The sequence below is a fragment of the Camelus ferus genome, chromosome 6 (assembly GCF_009834535.1).
Source record: "Camelus ferus isolate YT-003-E chromosome 6, BCGSAC_Cfer_1.0, whole genome shotgun sequence".
Lineage (NCBI taxonomy): Eukaryota > Metazoa > Chordata > Mammalia > Artiodactyla > Camelidae > Camelus > Camelus ferus.
In genome coordinates this window covers 36,740,745-36,761,866 of record NC_045701.1, presented here as the reverse complement: position 1 = coordinate 36,761,866, position 21,122 = coordinate 36,740,745, and the positions used below count along the sequence as shown (strand labels likewise).

At 34.9% G+C, this 21,122-nt stretch overlaps 1 protein-coding gene across 2 annotated transcripts in view; it reads left to right on the top strand.

Moving 5' to 3' along the window:
* Positions 1-21,122, top strand: part of PRKD1 (protein kinase D1) — a 281,949-nt gene that overhangs the window by 202,985 nt on the left and 57,842 nt on the right. Inside the window, exons 3-5 of one of the 2 annotated variants that reach the window (XM_032481810.1) lie at positions 176-307; positions 1,705-1,865; positions 9,359-9,382. In XM_032481810.1, the coding sequence (XP_032337701.1) occupies positions 176-307; positions 1,705-1,865; positions 9,359-9,382 (317 nt within the window). The remainder of the gene's footprint in view (positions 1-175; positions 308-1,704; positions 1,866-9,358; positions 9,383-21,122) is intronic. The other variant, XM_032481811.1, reaches the window with a different exon arrangement.

Below are 21,122 nucleotides of genomic sequence, written 5' to 3'. Positions count from 1 at the left end.
GCTGTGGTTGGGAAAAATGGAGTGTCATGGCTACAAGTCAAGCAGCACTGCATCTTATCTTCCCTCACTTTGCCTAGAGTTACAGCCATACTTGCATGGTAGTTATCTTGCATACTGATCATCTACAGATCGGGGTATCCATTCAACTTATTTTTCAATGTTGCTGTTTTCACAGCTTCTGCCACCTTTGAAGACTTCCAGATCCGTCCCCACACTCTCTTTGTTCACTCGTACAGAGCTCCAGCTTTCTGTGATCACTGTGGAGAAATGTTGTGGGGGCTGGTACGTCAAGGACTTAAATGTGAAGGTAAGGTACTTCCTTCCCCAGCCAAGTCGCATGTGTGCCTGCTGGACTTCTCAGCTTCTGTCATGCCCTCTACAGACACGTCTTCCTTCCCTCAGATTATCTTGCTGGGTTTGTCAGGGAAGAAGGTGCACAGATTCTGCTCTGTTCACGTCTTTCCATTTCCTGTCTCCAAAACATATTAACTCTGATCTGGGAAACCAGATTCGCCTCTCTTTCCCCCTATATCCTGTGGATATGCTTCCCCTCTATTTCATGTTGGTTATTTTGGCATCAGGCTAGACATACAGTTTGCATCTTAAGCCAGAATTTGAATAGTAGGCATTCCATAAACATTTGTGGAAATGAACTGAGAGTCAGATTACTCAAACCATCCAACATCACTCAGCTGTTGAGTGGCAGGCTGGAACTTGTACCCAGGTTTCTACACCGCAATCATAGTTTTATCATCCTCCAGGGATAGAACTCCTTGAACTGCACAATTCACATTGCTAGAACACTATGATATAATCTTTAAAATTGGCCAAATCATACCCTGCTCTCTTTGGATTAAGGGATTGGGAGGAGGGATAGAGCTGTTTGAATTTTGACCAAGAAATCCAGGCATTTATGATGAAAGCCAGAAACACAATAACCATAATTTTTTAAATTTCTGTCTGTAAGAAGGGAAGTTAGGAGACTGTAATCTAGGAGAAAGTGTACCTAACTTACAGTTTTATGAAAATTTGGTCTACCATGTGACACACGGAGAAATTCTGTGTAGTAAAACTCCATGAGAGAATTGTGAACAGTAGAAATATGGTAAGGAAAGTAGCGCTTTCCTAAATATCTACCATATGGAAACCAGCATGTGAGGTATTTTAAATATTTTCTTAATGATTCTGCAAGGTAATTAGTATCCCCATTTTACAGACAGAAAAACTGGGATGAAGTAATTTGTTTAAGGCCTTGTTGACAAACAAGTTGTGGAGCCATGATTCAAATCAATGTAGTTCAAAATTTGTGACGCATTATGATTAATTTTCCCTCTGTGCCCACTCCCACTAGAACTTGTGACGTGTAAAAATGGCTCCGATCATCTTTTTGGAGTTTTGTTGCTTGATTCCCTCAAAGCCCAAGTCCATTGTGTTAGAAAACATCTTAAAAAAATGATCATCAGGGTAGTTACTGAACTCATAACCAGGGTAGCTTCTGAGCTCATCCAATAAAATCAGATTTCAAAACCAAGCTTATTGATGCATTGGGAAAAATCAGAAGGAGCTCAGAAGAAAACTTAAGATTCAGGCAGCCTCAAGAAAAATGGAAGCAGTACTGTTTTTGAAAATTCATGATTTACAACTTACACTAGAATAGCTTTTAATTCATGGTTGAAAAAAGTCATTTTTGCTTTCGCTTTCCAGGGTGTGGTCTGAATTACCACAAGAGATGTGCATTTAAAATCCCCAACAACTGCAGTGGCGTGAGGCGGAGAAGGCTCTCGAATGTTTCCCTTACTGGGCTCAGCACCGTCCGCACAGCATCTGCCGAGCTCTCCACCAGTGCCCCTGATGAGCCCCTTCTGGTATGGCCTCCTGTTTATCCATTTCCTCATTACATGAGAAATCTGTAGGGCGATGTGATCAGTGTGGATCCAAGACAGTGCCCTGGGAGGGAGGACACAGCCAGGCTGTTAATGACTCTGTTCCTTCAGGGCCCGTGTTGGTTGGTCAGTGCCTCAACAAATATCCAACAGCTTTGAGTTTGCTTTTATCTGTGAGCTTAGAGCAATTATAAAAATGTGAGGTTTCATCATGATCATGGGGCCAGAGCAGCACAAACTAATGTGTGAATGTTGCAAAACATCGTTTGTCAAAATTTGGAAACCAGAGATAAAAGATATTCTTCTCTGAAGATCATTAGAGTCCTTTGTGGCATAGCTGACTTTATTCTGAGAGAAAATTTGAAATTTGCCCTTATGAATATATGAAAGTGTTTTAATTGCTTGGCATTACTAGCATACATGCCAGTTCATTGTCAGAGTGACACTGATTGACAAATGCCATGAGAAAAATAGCACTTTAATCCCTTAAATATTTCCATTAGCTCTAAAATATATATTTGTGGATATGGCTTAAATATTTCTCTTGAAGAAAGTTAAATTTGGACTTTGCAAACATTCAAAACAAAGTAAAAATTATGGTAATTATGTGCATTATTTAAAATAAGAACATTATTCTGAAATAAGCTAATGCTGTGAGCTTAAATGTCCCATATTTACTCCCTCCACCAATGGATCTTACAAAAACTAATTATAATCTAATTATTATAAGTTAATTCAAGAGAAAAAATTTAAAAATTATCGAAACATTTAGGTTAAGTAAATCCCTGGAGTGGAAAGGGGCAATACATTTTGAAGATATCTCTAAAGAGTTATATGGATTATTTTATTGTTTGGAAAATATTTTATTGTGATCTTTATAGCACTTAAATTTTGTTACAATGTAAACCAGACATAAAACTCATATGAATGCTTATTTTGACAAAAGGAAAAATTCCAGACTTTGTGTTTCTGTGACTTTCTTTTTGTAGTTTCTTATATTTTCTGTTGAGGGGAAGGCAGACACTAAATCCCACTAATAACTAGAAGAATATATTATATTTTGCTGACTATTCAGAATGCATGTGTGTGATTATATATTATTCTATAAAGTTATTTTAGTTAGAAATAATGATACTCTTACTGAAAGGTACTTAAATCAAAATCTGTTTACTTCTTCAAATAATTCTTATATCACCTGCCCAACTCTGAAGTTTCTTGATTTTGTTTGAATTTTTGTAAGTAGTGATATTATAAGTTACAACAGTTACTCTTGTTGCTTTTAAGTGTAGTCACTGAGAGTCATACCCTTTACATGAAAGACATTTAAAACAAGTTTAAGAAATAGAATTATAAAATTAATTGTGTATAGTTTTGTTTTACCAGGAAAAGATTTTACAAAGTTATTTAGCATCTCACAAGATATCTAAAGTTCTAAAGTCATTCTTCATTAGAATAGATTAGAATGTACATAATGCTAAAGAGTCTTCTTTTAAAACTCTCAGTTTTTTATAATATACATATATATATGTATACATATATACATGTATGTATATATACTTCAACACATCATATATACATTAGATATTTAAGTATAAATTAAATTATTATATGCATGCATTTATGTATAAATATAAATACATAATTTATACATACATTTAAGTTATAAAACAAATCTTTAATGCAGGTTTTTGTGTTTTTCATCCAAATTATTTAATTGTTTTATTTAATCAGATTACATAATTATTTATTTCAATTACTTGATTACAAGCTATATTATACATCAGATGTTGAAATTCATTAGCACTTTATTACTAAATGGAAAATTTTTTGTAGTAGAATGCTTAAAAATATATTTTAAAATATATTTTAAAAAATCAGATTTTAACTTTATCTGCCAAGAATGCTTGTAAAAGTTTGATCAAATTGGATATTTATGAGGTGAGAAAATATTGGGACCACAATATACTTTGAAAGATATTATTATAAACTTTCATAACCTTGTTTAAAATGCCCTATGGGTAACCTCTAAATGAGAAATGCCTTTGGAAATAATGTTTGTGACACACTGGCTCTCAGAATCATGTTTTACATTCATCGAAGCCCTTTGTGTCCCTGTGGGTGCCTATGTCTCTTTTCACATGTTTGGAATTCTGTGAATATATCTCTTCATCCCTAGGCAAAACAGGCCAGTAACTATAGTTTAAAAATTGCAGTGAATGCCTAGTCAAAGGTAATATGGTAGTGATAGTAAAACCTTTTAGTTCTGTGTACATTAAGGAATAGTTTCCATTCCTGTAAAGGCGATGGCCTAGATGAAGATCGCATTGCTTGAGGGGAGGGTCTAGCTCAAGTGGTAGAGCACATGCTTAGCCTGCATGAGGTCCTGGGTTTGATCCCCAGTACCTCCATCAAAAAAAATAATAAAATTAATAAACCTAATTACTTGCTCCCCCCCCAAAAAAACTTAAAAACTTTAAAAAAAGAAAAGATGGCATTGCTATCTAATGCCACTAGACTGCCCATGTTGCAAGTCTGCCATAAGTGTAGATTTTCTCCCAAATATAAGAAAATGATTTTTCTCTTCCATACTCGATTGCCTGTTTTGACTATAAAATCACCATTTCACATGCGGATTGAGATAATGGCAATTCTATTAATTTCTCCATTTTTGTCACATCAGTTGAATGTTGGATTTCTGTAGAGCTGCTAAGATAGAAAGTATAACAGCATAGATCTTAGGCTTTATCTGTCGTCAACTTTGGCAGTAAGCTGTATCTATTATTCCAACCATGATGCAGTCTATCTGTTAAGAAAATCAAAAATGTAGTCAGTTTATGGCACAACAGCTTTGCAGAGGTGTATGTCTTTTTGTACCTTATTACCTGTGTTAGAAGGAAATAAGAAAAACTCAGTAAATCTTTAAGGAGGACACACTAATATGTTGTTTCATTATGGTTAAATATACTTATCAAGATTATATCAATTTTATAAACTTTTAGACAATTGCAGAAGAGAATTCAGAATTAAATGATCCTGTAATTTCCCTATGCTTTGCTCATCTTTTAAAAAATGTACAGATGTTCTTGTGGTATTTAGGAAAAGTTAAAACATTTGAAACCATGTGATGCAATGCTTATTCTTAGGTAAAAAGTTAGTAATCTGTTCTAGAACTTCTGCTCCTAGCCTTAAAAATCCTCTTAGCCCCATTTATTCTTTTCTCCTCTCCTCCACCCAACCCTCTACCAACCACTGACTCTTTTTTTTTACTGTCCCTGTAGTTTGGCCTTTTTCAGAATGTCACATAGTGGGAGTCATACAGTATGTGTACCCTTTCTAGTTTGGCTTCTTTCACTTAGTGCACATTTAAGTTTCCTCCATGTATTTTTATGTCTTGACAGCTCATTTCATCTTAGCATGGAATAACATCTCATTGTCTAGGTGTCTACAGTTCATTTATCCATTCACCTTACAAAGGACACTTGGTTGCTTCCAAGTTTTGGCAGTTATGAATAAGACTGCCGTAAACATCTGTTTATAGGCTTTTGTGTAGACATAAGTTTTCAGCTCTTCTGAGTAAGTATCAAGGAGCACAATTACCATGTCATATGGTAAGATTATGTTTTGTCAGAAACCGCTGAACTGTCTTCCAAAGTGGCTGTACCATTTTGTGTTTCCCATTAGCAATGAATGAGAGTTCCTGTTACTATATATCTTTTCCAGCATTTGGTGTTGTCAGTGTTCTGGGTTTTGGCCATTCTGATAGGTGTGTAGTGGTTTCTTGTTGTTACTTTAATTTTCATTTCCCTGATGACATATGATGTGGAACTTCTTTTCATGTGCTTATTTGCCATCCATATATCTTCTTTGATGAGGTTTTTATTAAGATCTTTTGCCCATTTTTTAATTGGGTTGTTTGTTTTATTATTGTGGAGTTTTAGGAGTTCTTTGTATATTTTGGATAACAGTCTTTATTAAATGTGTCTTCTGCAAATATTTCGCAAATGTTTTCTGCCAGTCTGTGGCTTGTCTTCTAGTTCTCTTAACCTTGTCTTACATTTAATGAAGTCCAGCTTATCAGTTATTTCTTGCATGGATCATTCTTTTAGTTATATATCTAAAAAGACATCACCATATCCAAACTCTTTAGGTTTTCTATGGTATTATCTTCTATGATTTTTATAGTGTTGTGTTTCATATTTAGGTCTATAATCCATGCAGAGTTAATTTTTTGTGATGTGTGTAAAGTCTGTGTCTAGATTCATTTGTTTACACATGGATGTCCAGTTGTTCCAGCATCATTTATTGAAGAGACCATCTTTGCTTCATTTAATTGCCTTTGTTCCTTTGTGAAAGGTGAGTTGACTATATTTATGGGGGCCTATTTTGGGGCTCACTATTCTGATTCATTGATCTGTGATTCTTTTTACCAATAGCACACTGTTTTGATTATTATATCTTTATAGTAAGTCTTGAAGTTGGGTAGCACCAGTCCTCCAACTTCAACTTTGTTCTTCTCCTTCAGTGTTGTATTAACTATTCTGGGTCTTTTGTCTCTCCACATAAACTATAGAATCACTTTGTTGATATCCATAAAATAACTTGCTGAGCTTTTGATTGGGATTGCACTGAATCTATAGATCAAGTTGGGAAGAACTGACATATTAACAGTGTTGAGTCTTTCTATCCATGAACATGGACTATCTGAGCATTATTTCACTCTTCTTTGATGTCACTCATCAGAGTTTTGTAGTTTTCTTCAGATAGATATTGTATATATTTTGTTAGGGTTATACCTAAGTATTTCATTTTGAGGGGATGCTAATGTGAATAGTATCATTACAAACATGCCTTTAATATTTTTATTCACAGTAGCTAAAAGCTAGAAACAAATAGTGGTACAATCATACAATGGAATTGTATACAGCAATACAGCAGTAGAATTGAGGAACTGTTGATTCACTCAACAGCATATATGAATCTCACAAAATAATATTTTGGGGGAAAAAACAGGCACAAAAAAGTATATGCTTATGAATCCAGTATATGAATTTCTAATTGAGAAAAAATAATTTATGGTGAGAGACATCAGAATAATGGTTCATCTTAGTCAAATGCCGACTGAGAGGGAACAGGAGAGAGCCTTCTGGTTGCTGGAAATATTCTATATCTTGTTCTGGGTAGAGGTTACATGTGAAACCTCATCAGGTTGTACACCTAGAATTTTCTGTACTTTATTCCATATAAATTATACCACAATAAAAATGTTTTTGGAAATGGAAATGATAGTAACAAGTAGCTGTCCAAATAGCAAGTTAGAAGGTCATTAGGTTTCTTCATCACAAGTCGTGTGAGAAAAGAATGAAATATTATGTCAGAATAATTAATAATTAAAGTTAATTCTGAGATTTCTGTTAGTCAATTTAAAGAAAATGGGGGTATAGAAATTACATTATTCTGTAACGGGAAATAAATTATTTGAGTGCTAAATGAAAAGTAATATACCAAATCATCCTGATATATACACATAGTAGTCATTTGCGTAACCAACATTATTTTCTACAGTAGTCTTCACCACAGCTACAAAACTGTGACTCATACGACCATCTTAAGGAGAAAACAAAAATAAAAACAAAACTCTAGTATAAAATTACAACCAACTACCAAAGGAATAGGTGGCTCTCTTTTTCTTGATAACCTGTGGACATTTCTGGTGATTCTAATTTGATAACAGGGGAGAAATACAGAGATGTGTGTTTCTATAATTTTTTCTTCAAAAATAATGGTGCTATAAAATATTCTGCAAGAAAAATACTTTCCTAGTCAAATAAGATTGGGAAATGCTTCTTGGCCTATCCGGGTACCAGATATCACAGTATTCATTATACATATTTATGGTTCTCAGAAGCCTTGCAATAATGAAATCAGTGTTCCTAAATTGGCTCAAATATGTAATCCCTCGTTCTCATAAAACCTAGGAATATCTAATGGGGAAAAACATGCACTTTGAGAGCTGATAATTTAGAGGAATAAGTGAATTAATGCACATTGCATAAATTGTCACCAGGTATTACATGCTCTGAACAGCACTCAGCTGAAGTTGGATTCTGATGATGGCCCAGAACGGAGCCATGCAGGACTGCAAATTGGAGGAAAATTCTGATCTTTGGGATATCAGATATGTTAATGACAAGGATAGTATCTTATTATAGAAATTGAGAAACTTGATTGATTTCCTCTCCCAAAAGAAAGCTTTGCCACTTCTGTATGAATATGTCCCATAAAAGTACATTTGAGTAGTTACACTTTTTCCTCCAAAGTCATGTTTGGATCTGGCCAAATGAGCGGTTGTTGCCCCTGAGTTCTGTACATGCTTCATGTTAATCCATAAATCTAACAGGTTACTGCATAGCAGTCTTAGCACAACCTCAATCTAAATGTACACCACTTCTGAAAGTCTCTGACAAAATGAGTTAGCTGTAGGTTGCAAATTAGGATACAAGGGTTGAGAGAACAGATAATAGGATTTTTCTCAAAGTGCAGTGGTTTATTCAGCCCTGGAAATGTCACTGATTTCAAAACACAGTCATGCATTTTTGTTAAGACAGAGCCAACTATATTTTCGTTTTCATTTGTTTTCTAGTTATCAGATAGAGTTGCCCCCAAAAGCTTGACGGAACAGAGATGAAAAAGAGCATATTCAGCATAAATTACCAGATATGCGTCTACTTAACCAAAGCTGTTTCTTAACATTTTTCATTGATACTCCTTCTCCTCTTAAAAAAATTCATAATAACCTTTCTACTTTTGAATTGTATTTCACTTTGAATGAAATCAGACAGAAAACAATGATAAGCAGCAAAGACTCTAAATCAAGCAAAGAACACACTGTCGACATATTTCTCTCATTAAAACTCTAACCCATTATTGGACTTTCCAGGTTTGTAAAGCACTGACTGATACTGATTGTTCATCAGCTTGTTCTTGCCTGCAGGCAGATGACAACTATGTCACATTTGATTACTTTGATGACCTTTTTCTTTCTTTTCCCATTGAGAGGATGAATTATTGTGAAGAAAATCTAATCTTTCACTTAAAGGTCAAAATGCTTCATTCTGACTGTAATTTATTTTCAACAAGGTGTATGAACCATCTTTCATCACTGACATGGTGACAAGTAGATCTTTTTTTTTTTTTAACCTCAGCCAGTTCAAAACTGTAAGCTGTGTTTTTGCAACCTTGAGTTAGTATCTCTAGTTCCATTTAAATGTTAAATAGCAGTTTCCAACCTAGATGTTTCTATGGCCACAAAGACTGATTAGTATAACATTTTGCTTTTTCTTAAAATCATATGTATAGGAAATAATATTATTGAGTAACATGCATTGCTTTCCTCTAATAACACTGTTCTCTTGTCTTTTTCTTCCCTTTATTCTGTACCTTTGTCTGCTTTTTACTCTTACAACTTCATGTTTCAGTCTCCTGTGAGTCCTGGCTTTGAGGTAGGTACTAACTATATTTTGCAAACCAACATTATAATATTAATGAGAATAATTGGCTCAGAATTTAGCTCAGAATCCAACCTATTAAACTGCAGAAAGCCCACGGGGTTTTGTTGTTGTTGTTGTTGTTGTTGTCTTTTCCTGTTGTTATTATTTACGTTTTCACAGTACTCAATAAGACAGAGCAGTGCAGGCATTAGACTAATAGATGGTTTAACAGATAAAATTTTGCCCTCAGATTACTTGGTTCCATAACACTGGTATCTTTTCTATGTAAGTGAGCAAACTAGTTGAGAATAGAACAGAATACAGTCAACACTCATTTTACCTGGTGGCAGGTTACCTGAAATGCATGCATGTTGGAACTGTGTCCTGGTGCTCGCTACCACAGAACTGTGCCAAGTGAGGTCAACATCCCAATAGCCACAAATTTTGGTTGGCACAGTAAGTCAAAAACAAGGACTGCCTGAAGATGAATATAACTTTTCAAGAAAGGAGCTTTGAATCCTTAATATATTATCTCAGTCTATTTAGTTACTTTTTAAAAGGATGGTATGCAAGTATATATATCAAGATCTCAATCCAAGAAGAAATTATATATGGAAAATATATCCTCCAAAATTGGCTTTCTATCTATTTTAAACAATTAATAAACCTAATCATGGAGGAGAAGCAAGCGTTAAAGCAGGGCCCTCTTCTTGTGATAGCTTGTTTTGACCAGTTGACTTGTTAATGTTTAGTTTTTCTTCTTTCTGTACCTCTGATGAATTGAGAGTTGATATATTGTTCTTTTCCTTCATGAGTATAAATTTCAAATACCATTATTATTGTCTCTTCTAAGATGGTCTTGCTAAGATAACTCTAACAAAGAAAGCTCACGAAAACACAACCAGAACATGTTCTGGGTTAAATAAAATTGACACGTCAAGATATCTTGATTCTTAAGATGTAAAATGAAGAAGTCTGCTTCAATAATGGTAAATTTCCATATTTGGAAAATCATCCTGGTTCAAAATATGGCCCTACTTAGAGAAGTCCAGGGTGAATGCTAGGTCAATATAATTTTTGATATTCTTGTAAATTTAAATTTTGTAATTTACAGTGCCTTCCAGATATAATTTTAAATGTAAACTAGTATCTTTCCCTTCAAATTATCCCTTGGGAATAAAGCCAAACGAGGACAGGAAGCATTTTGCAATTCCCTCTCCTACACTGAAATGGGAGCAGATTGTGTAAAGGAGGACTGAACAGTAGTGTGCTCCTCTGTGGAAGGTGCACAACTTAGAGACAGCCAGGCCTTCACGGGATAGCTCCTGAGGGAAATAAGATGAATTTTCTGCATAAGCTATTGTTCTTGAGGTCGTTTATATCGCGTTTGTTGAAAAGGTAATAAACTTTTCTTTTTTCTTTATAAATATCTTGAAAGAAAATGATTCACAAAATTTGACCAATATTTCAGAGGAATATTTTAGTGACAGTTTGTGATCTGCAGAATCGTTCAAGAATCCTGGTCCTGGCTCCAGGTCCAGTATGAACTAGTCAGTTTACGCTTTCAGGTTTGTAACTGCAGGATGCAAAACTTGGATCAGTCTCTGCCCTTGTGGACTTGCAGAAATGAACAATATGCAGACAAATACGTTTTTGTAAAAGCTTCCTGGTATTACGTCACAGTGATATATATTAATTAATCTCTCCTACTGATGATATTGCTTCCTTTTTCTTAAACAATGCTGAAATACACATCCTTACATGTATTTTTTGCAGATTTGTAGAAGTATTAGTAGGTTTCTCAATAAATATTTATTGAATGAATCCAGTAAGTTATATCCTTATAAGTAAACTGTTTACTTCAAGTAAACTGAAGAATATTTACATTTTTGACAAATAGTTCTATAAAAGGTTGCAAAAGTTTAAATTTATGACTCCACTGACTGCAGTGTTTGAGTTTCCATTTCTTTGTCCTCTTCCCAACAACTGATTTTATTAATATTTTAGAAGTATTTTTTTTTTACTAATTTGATAGATAAAATAATTTCTATTCCTTAATATTATTTCTTTACTGGAAAAGGTAAACAGATTTTCATATATTTATTGGCCATTTGTATTTCACCTATGGCTAATTTCCTGTCTATTGAATTGCTTATTGGTTGCTTGGAATATACATTATGACAGGAATCCTCTTTCTGTTAATCGATGATGAAATTATATTTTTAGTTTTACGTGTGCTTCTGTTGTCTTCTTCCCATACTGATATTTTAACACAGAGAAAAACAAATTTTCACTCATTATCTTACTATACATGGAATACTATTGAAAATAAATCAGTGTAGGCAGATTAAACACCAATAGTCTTTTCAAATGATAAAGGAGCTGAAGTCAAGGTAGATACAACTCATGGCACACTTTTTTTTTAAAGCTAGATAGTTCTTACGGAATTTTTAACAAAACTTAAGAACTTGAATGAAGTTATTTTAAGTGCTTTTAAATGCTTTAAGGAAGGTTTTACTATTATAGCTTTGAGGTTAAGCGCCTCTAGGGAGAATTTATTTTTGGTGAAATTAAATACTAGCCTGGTCTTTTTGGTAATTCTTAACATTCAGACTGCCTTACAGAAATTATTAAGAAATAAATGGCTTATTCCAAAAGCTTTTCCTATGTTTGACTATTTTATATCCTTACCCTTCACATCCTTTAGTTTTTATAAAATTTGGATAATACTCAGTTTAACTTTTTATGCGAGGGTACATATTTTCTAAATAATAATTTGCCATAAACTGCTATTATTTTCACAGAGCTTACTGACTCACATTTAAGACAAGCATTGTACTAAAAAGAAGTCTTGGCTGCATACTTTCCTAGAAAATCTTCCCCTGAAATGACTCATTCAGTTACTGTTTCTGTTCATTAAAAAATAAATAAGTAAACAAAGACTAGAGAATACTAGTATTGCATTATGTATCTGTAATTGGATAGGATCCTGATACGCTTTATAATAGTCGAGGTAGATTCTTTTCAGGTAAGCAAAAAATGGTGAAAAAAATAGTTATTTCTGTTCCTGAATGAAACTATGATGAAATTTCTGGCCAAATTGAATATTTTCCAGGATATTTTCCAAAATAGCAAAAGTCTATTTAGAAGTGGGGACTTTAATTATTAAGCTTGTGTTCTGGAGTCCCAGGAATCCTGGTGGTTTATCTGAATTAAAAAGTCACTTTTTCTGTTTAAATATGCACCATGACCTACCTCCATGTAGGGCATTTGCCAGATACTGCAAGATTTCTTCTGATGATTGGATAAACTAGTTCTCCAAATTCAAACCTGAGCAGTGTATACTTTCAAGTGAGGAAAAGACATCCAAAAATTCTTTAACCAGCACTTCTGTCCACATCCTGAGAGTCAGAAGAGTATGTGCAGTGGTACGTTTGTGGTGAAGGAGCCCATCAGTGAAACTAAGAATGTGAGGCCTGCTTTGATGTGCTACTGATTAGCTCTTGCCTGATTCCATTTAATGTGTTTGGCTTATCGTATGTACATTATTAATTCATGATTCATGAGCTCTCAACATAGACTTCCAGGTATGTAATTCTAAATAGGAACATGGCTGGAGAGTTCTTCATGAACTCCACTGGGGAAGGAGGCATCATATACCACTGTCCACACTTCCAAAATGTACAGGTCTTCAGAACAAGTGGATCTTTAGTGAAGGCTCTGAAAGGCCTGCATTCACTTCACAAAGGTCCCTTGGCTTCCATAACACTCCGTACAGGCACACCTTAAGACACGAAACATAGCTCTTTGCTTTAAGACGCTAAACAACCCTGCTACTCCACCCACCTTGTTACCATCAGCAGGCACTTGCTTAGTGGCCGTCTGTGTCCATCTAATGTCATGTTGGGCCTGCCAAATTTAAGTCCCTTCTTAAATTCCTAACCAGTCGTGATTTCTGAGCTCCTAGCTGAGTACTTTGAAAAAAGGTTACTCCTTATCACTTGGAAAGCTTGTATATCCCCGTGAGCGTTCAGACCCAGAAAAGAAATTAAGTTTTGTGTAGAAAAAAATAATAACGAGGAGGAGTGAGGAAAGTGGATGATTGGAATTTGTACTATAAAGTAAACTTCTAGAAACTGTGTAGATAATTTAGCTTCTAAAATGTTTATCTGTGTTTTCAGAAATATTTAGGTACAGTATCCATTGGACTTGGTTTTTTGATATTTGGTTCTGTCTTGTCAGATGAATTTCTATCTCCCTTCTCAAGAAGAGTAAAAGTATTGTCATTTTGATAGTAAACATAGTGAAATGCAAGATGAAACACTGTCTAGAAGTTATGAACAAAAATACGTATCTCCAAATAGCCCAGTTTTTGGAAATGTCTGTTTCTCTGTAGCTGTGCACTAAAAAGTATCACTGAGTGATATAATTTCATTGAGTTAGTGCTGTCCTATACTTTTAAAACTCAAAGCTTTTTTTTTTTTTTTTTTGGTAGGTAAAGAAAAAGTCTCATCTTTTTCTCTCTCTTTTTTAGCTAAGTTGCATTACAATCTAGTCTTTGGTTGTACCATATTGTTTCAGAAGCACATGTGCACATACATACACATATATGCTACATGTTCATCACTGATTATTGAGGCTAAAATCCTATAAAATACTGTGAAGTTATCCTTATGGGCCATTTCTGAAGGGAGAGGCTCTGACCTTTGTAGCCTTGGACTGTATTTGTGGCATGCTTTTCCAGCTTCTCCTTGGTGTCTCCAAGGCAGTAGTAATCAAGGGGAAAGCCTTGTTTCAGATTATTTCATTAAGCTTTCCATTGAGCTCATAAACCCAAGCCAGCTGTCAATTCAGTCAGGGTCAAATACTGTGAGAATCCATGTCCCTAAAATCAATATTCTTCAATTTTCCACGTAATCTCTTTACCTTCCAGTTTACTTTCTATATGTAAATCAAGTTTGACACTCGAGGCCCCAGAGCAGAAGTTGTTGACATGCAAAGTTATCTTCTTCCTCAGTGGAAATGCTTCTTTTTTATTTTATAAACGTATAGTGTGCGGCATTAAGGTTGTATTGCCTTCAAGTAAAAAGAGAAGTAATCTTACTTGTATTATGTCTCCCCTCTCCTCCAGGAACCCACAGATTTGTAGTATGCTGGTGACTGACATTTTGAAGGAACAGTGCCTGTAATTTGTAACAATTCTCCAACAGGTTTAGTGCTTTCCCTGCAAAGGTTGGATTGCTTAAGAAAATAGTAAGGTTCTTTTACCCTATATTTCTGTTTACTTGAAAAGAGTGAGGCAATATAAAAGTTAATGTAACCTCCAAGACTACTTTAGCACTCAGCAAATCCAGATTGCCTTGTATTTTTAATAAGAGATTATTTATGTTACTACTGTGAAATCTTTCACAAATTGCTGCAAACATTAAGAAATGGATTCTCCACTGCAAAACAGCATCCGTCACCACTAAGCAGGGGGCACACTTTCTTTTTCCTGCTCTGTAGCAGTCCTTTTCACTATTATGAAAAGGTGTTGATTAGATTTTATTTATGCTATATATTTAGGGTATCCAACTGAGGAGCCAAACTCATTTATCTGGCGCACTTGGCAGATAGTTCAAGGCATATAGAATCAGAATTGTAACAGGATAGCACTGAACAATTTGAACCTCTCCAAACACTGTACCCTCTACTCAGTGAGTTATAAGGCATGGAAACATGGGTGTTCCTATGTGAACTCCATTTCCCAGGGGTCTTCACACTTGTCTGTTGTCCAAGAACGGCTCTAGGCTGGAAAATCCCAGGCTCCCCATGGGAAAGTTGATATGCTCATGTAAGTGTTGTTAAAAGAAGTTGATCGTTCCTTTTTGCTTCATAAAATAGCCTCAGACTAAGCATTCACAGCTATGTTTTACTAGCAATGATAGCAATGACTAGGGGGGGCGGTTAAATAATCATTTCCAAGTGGGATAAACAGGTTTCAGAGTATATGAAAGAAATCTCTAGGCAGCCCAAAGATTAGGGGGACTGAGTTGTCCTAAACAGAATTTTAACTGGTAATAATAGTCAACATAGTCATTGCATGTCAAGGCTCACTTCAGGATGCACACCAAATGCCTCTTCTTCAGGAAATTACTTTTCTGAACAACTGCTCCATCTCCACCATGGGAGTGGTTTATCTTTTCTTCAAACCATCATACTTATGGGCGCTTATTCTGTGTGAGGCAGTGTTCGAGAAGTTGCTGATACAGTGATGAACAAAACTGTCAAGCTCCCCGTCTCACAGACTTATATTCTACTGAAGGGAAACAGTAAAGAAGTAGTAAACAAATAGGTAAATAAGACAGTTGTAGGCTGCGGTGATGGGTCAGGATGATGCGCCAGAGAATAACAGTGTGGAGGGGAAGCCGACAAGAAGTTGAGTGGTCTGGTGGCCTCATGGTATGTGACCTGAAGTCTGAAGAATAAGACAGAGCCATCTATGCCTGAAGAAGGGAAGAGCACATATTGTTATTGTTGATGGTAACAGTTACTTTGTGTCCAGAATTCTATTGGATAATCAACTCATTGGGCACAGAGACGTTATTTACTCGCCTTTATATGTCCTGTAGCATCTGACTTGGGCCTTTAGGTAGTATTTGTCCTAGGAAACACTTGTTAAATTAGACAGATCTATCATTTTTATTGAAGTATAGTTGATGTTCAATATTATATAAAATACCGGTATACAGTATAGTGATTTACAGTTTTAAAGGTTAAACTCCACTTGTCGTTGTTATAAAATACTGGCTATATTCCCCATGTTGTACAATATATCCTTGTAGCTTATTTTATCCCTAAGAGTTTGTGTGTCTTACTCCTCTCCCCCTATATTGCATCTCCTCCCCGCCCTCTCCCCACTGGTCACAAGTTCATTCTCTGTATCTGTGAGTCTGCTGCTTTTTTCTTATATTCACTAGTTTGTTGTATTTTTTAGAATCCACATGTTAAGAGATCTCGTACAGTATTTGTCTTTCTCTGTCTGACTTATTTCATTTAGCATAATGCCCTCCAGGTCCATCCATGTTGCTGCAAATGGCAAAATTTCATTGTTTTTTGTGGCTCAGTAGTATTCCATTGTGTGTGTGTGTGTGTGTGTGTGTGTGTGTGTGTGTGTAGCACATCTTCTTTATCCATTCATCTATTGATGGGCACTTAGATTGCTTCCATATCTTGCCAACTATAAATAAAGCCATCTTGATGGCAATAGGAGAAAACTGTCATAAGGTGCTATTCTGCACATTTCTTTGAATGATAGTGAAAAATGCTAGATCTTAAAACTTCTGGAATAAAGGATTACTATTGGGTTGAATCTGTTTTCATACAGTTTTGCTGGTATCTTTTAAGCATAACAGTTCCTGAACAGGGAAGTAGGCAGGCACCTGAGTGATACTTATATCATAGAAGCTGTTTATTCAGCTAGTCATTATGCTCTAACAAACATGTATAACTCAGATGCTATCCTCTGAGCACAGATGAGCTGCCTGAAAGTCTCTCTGTAGGTCAGGGTTAAGGGTTCACAATATTTTCACACTGCATTTTGGCACATAGAACATACTATCACTTGATTATTCTCATTGTTTCCTATGAACTCTTCCTTCACAACTTAACTGAAAGGAAGAAAATGCTTTCTATATTTATATTAACAAAAACCAGGGAATGTAGGAGCTGGGAGAGACTAAAAAGAGAGGAATAATTATTACCGTCTGGAACAAGACTACCTGAGTGCCCAGTTCGGCTGTGTGATCTTGGGCAAATGATTTAATCTCTCTATGATTCAACTTCCTTATCTTTAAAAAGCCTGGTGGTCATGAGGTTTAAATGAGATAATGAATGTAAATCGCTATGAAAAGAATCTGGCACATAAAAAAGTTACAGGAAGTGTTTTATGTCATTGTCTATTGTTTTATGTCATTGTCTCAGACTCCCCATGAACTGGTTTATTCCCCGAATCAGTTGACTGGCACAGTGTTTCAAAATTTTTTCAGAGTTGCTAATATTTAGAAACACAGTTATTTCATAAAACAACTAGACTTTTTGCTTCTCTTACAAAGCTGAGATACCTGGAAACAAGGGGCTTTCATCCTCATGTGGCAGCCATTAGCAGTGTTTGAGCCAAAGCCATACTTTTTAAACTGAGCCTGTCCTCTCCAATTTACTGTAGTCTCCACCATTCTCTGTTACATCCCTAACACCCATTAATAATAACAGCCTACAGGCATGTATTTGAGCTTGCCTTCCTCCTCTTTCCAGAGCAGAAGAGTTCGGATAAATTGTGTAATCATGTTGGACATGCCAGATAGAGGTGAGAAGCAGGCAGACAAGTACAGTATAAAAAAAAAAAAAATCTTTAGCTATTATACTCTGTTACAATCAAAATCCTGTAGAGCAAGGGCGTCAAAGTTACAGTGCATATAGTACTAAATTTTGTAAGATGCTTATATTACAGCCTGTATTTTGTACATTTCTATTGAAATGTCTCATTCATTATTTGCATGCATTTACTTCTTGAAAACATTCATTTTTGTTCTAGTCAAGCAGTGCTTACTATTTATCATGTACCAGGCAGTTCTTTCCATTAACAGAGGACAGATATGATTAAGACACTGTCCTTCTCTTAGGAGCATAATGTGTAATGGTTAAGACCAAAAAGAGTCCCGAAAGTGATGAGTCCAAAAAGAGATGTCAACGTGTAAGCTAAAGTGTTCTGTACTTTTTGATTTCACTTTAACTCAAGGGGAGTTTATGTCACCCCAAAATTCAGTCCCCAGTATGGGTCTGTGAAATGCATTTTAGTTAATGAACATAAATATTTTAATATAGGAGAAGTTTTCATTTGAATTTTTTCTTGTAGAGTGACTTATCTCTCAAGAAATCTTATATTTGATTTTTACAAAGATGACAAGAAGAAACCACAAGTATAGGCAAATTCTCCCCCTCTGTGTTCTAGCTTTACTACTAAAGAGAATTCATTTTGAACTGCTAAATGGAATAGACCTTGTTGGGAAATTGTTTCAGAGTCCTGTTGAATGTTTAAAGACGTGCTGGCAGTTGGAGTTTCCACAGTGTAATCTAAGCAGTCATTTCCTGGGATAGTTCCAAACTTGCTGAGTCATCAATTTAATACACCAGGTTAAAAAACAAATTCAGTCTTTAGAAAAGCAGGATGCATTGTCTCTGTAATTAGGTGTTCAGTGCTATAGTTTTAACTTTGGCAGTAATTTCAAATAAAACACAGTTAGCATAAGAATGTTATAAATACTTCAGAAAACCACAGACTTTAAAAAAATGTAATCTATAATCTTTATTCTATATCAGATCTAATCCTGACTTTAAAATTCAGCTTTCATCATTTTCTTATTCCAGTATTCTCTCTCATCCATGATGATACCTCTTACACTAAGAACAACAGCAAAAAAGACCTTTATACATTTCATCATCTGTAATTTGCCAAATCAGATCATTTGTATCAGTCTATCCCAATACCGTATCCTATAGTGATGTCAGTTCTCACAAAAGTTCCACACCTGTAATTTGATCCAAACTCCTCCACTCAGGAAAAGAACAATTTATAGGACCAAAGGCTAATGTAAATTTTTAGGAACACATCCTCCTGCATATACTTACCATAATTATAGAGAAGGGAATTTTAAATCTGTTCTCTGAGTTTTGAGCCAGTTTTTGCTCTGAACATAATATTGAAGCAGAATGAAACAAAATGTAGCTGTTCTCTTTCCAAAACACTTCAATTTTTCCTCCCTATTCCCATTAAAAAAAAAAAACAACTTATGCTGCAGATTGCCCAGGTATACCAAATACACAGTGCTAAACTGGAACAGCAAGTAACAGTAGAAGTTAATTGAAATACCATTTAGTTAACTTAGTAAACCTAGTAAAATCTTCACTAATGTTGATGGGTAAGAAAGAACTTTCTCTTTACCAGAGCCAACTTTAAGGTAAGATCCTATTTAAAACTAAAGTACTGTATATGTTATAATTATATACACAAATAAGTAAAAAAAAAAAAAATTGAAGTAAGGTTAATGAAGAAATACAATGATATAATATCTCTTTGCTTTGGATTCACTACATCCAAAAAGGTTGTTATTTAAGCTAGCAATACCCTTTGAATCAAGTCTAGTTTTATACTGACGTTAAGTCCATACACAGGGTCCTGGGTTCAATCCCCAGTACCATCTCTAAAAATAAATAAATAAACCTTATTACACCCCTACCCTCTGCCGCAAAAAACAAACAAACAAACAAACAAAAAAACTAAAACTAAAAAAAGTTTTAGAAAAGATTTTAAAACTTAACTTTTTAATGTAGAAATATAGGCCACATTGAAAATGATTGATTATATTTGGAACTATCAGAAAAGATAATGATAAGTCTATCTGGTTGTGTTGCTAGTTAATCTTAGTTTTAAAATGTCATGAACAACAGGAGGGCACTCTTTATTAATGCTATTAAAATCTTAGACTACTATTATATCTTTAATGCTCTTAAAGTCTTAATTTCTCACGCTATAAATTATGTGGTTTGAGAGTTGTTATCCCTGTGCCAGGGACACATGTAGCTGTGTGAATCTCATCATTGCCTGAATGTGTGTGTAGTACAGACGCTGGGCCACAAAGTAACAGCCAGTTTCTTTTCCCTAAACTCATGTAATGTTTTAAAATTCCTTATGTAATCCTGCCTTGAAGGTAATAAATGAAATGACTTCTCAAGAATAATTCTGGTTCTTGTAGTTTATGGCAGTGTTTATTTGAGTGTTCCCATGTTGGATGAAAAGAAAACATTCCATTTTATCAGATTGTTTCTTGCTCTACTAAGTGCATTTGCCCCACGGTATAGTCCTCCCCTACGCCAGTGAATAGTCCTACCTCCAACTGGCTCTGTTCACACCGCCCAAAATTAAGTCTCTTAAATTAAGGAAAATAACTGAAGGGTGATTTGGTCAACTTTTCACACGATTTTCCAATCTGAGAACATTTTAAGTCTGCTCAGAAAGTGTGACATCAGGTCGGCTTTTATTCTGAGTGTTGAAACTTTCCAACTATGGAAAAATACCACGTTTCATTTTAGTGTATTCTTAAAACTGGCCCGTTGGAGATAGTTAAAACAGGGACCTAACCCTATGGATTTAATTATTTTTCAATTCCATTGAAGATATTTATTCAATATAGTTGTGATTCTGGTTTGGCAAACTTTTGGCCTATCTCTAAAAGCTCCCTGGATGTCTCGACAAGAGTTGAGAGCCTTTCCAGAGTAATTGTGCTTTATAGTTTTATTTTCTGGAATTAAAATTATAAATTTAACTGAAGATATAATATCCCTAAGTAGAACGTCATTTCGAATTTCTTTTTATTGCAGCTAGTCAATCTGCAAATCAGAATTTTCCCATTTGGCAATAAATGGCATTAACTTTTGGCAAAGATAGGCATTGAAATGGATGGAAATTGTATGTAAATATAATTTGTTTCTCATCTTTTTGGTGATTATTCCAAATTAGAAACTGACTAATACAAGGGCTCTGGAAGCAAACAAATGTAGATTCATGATTTGGTTAAACTGTTTACTAGCATTTGACCCCAAAAAATGTATTTAAAACTTAATGAGCTTAGATACCTCAACTATAGATAATAAGACCTATCTTGTAAGGCACCTAACACAATGATTACTAAGAGTAGGAGCTTAATAAATGAGATAC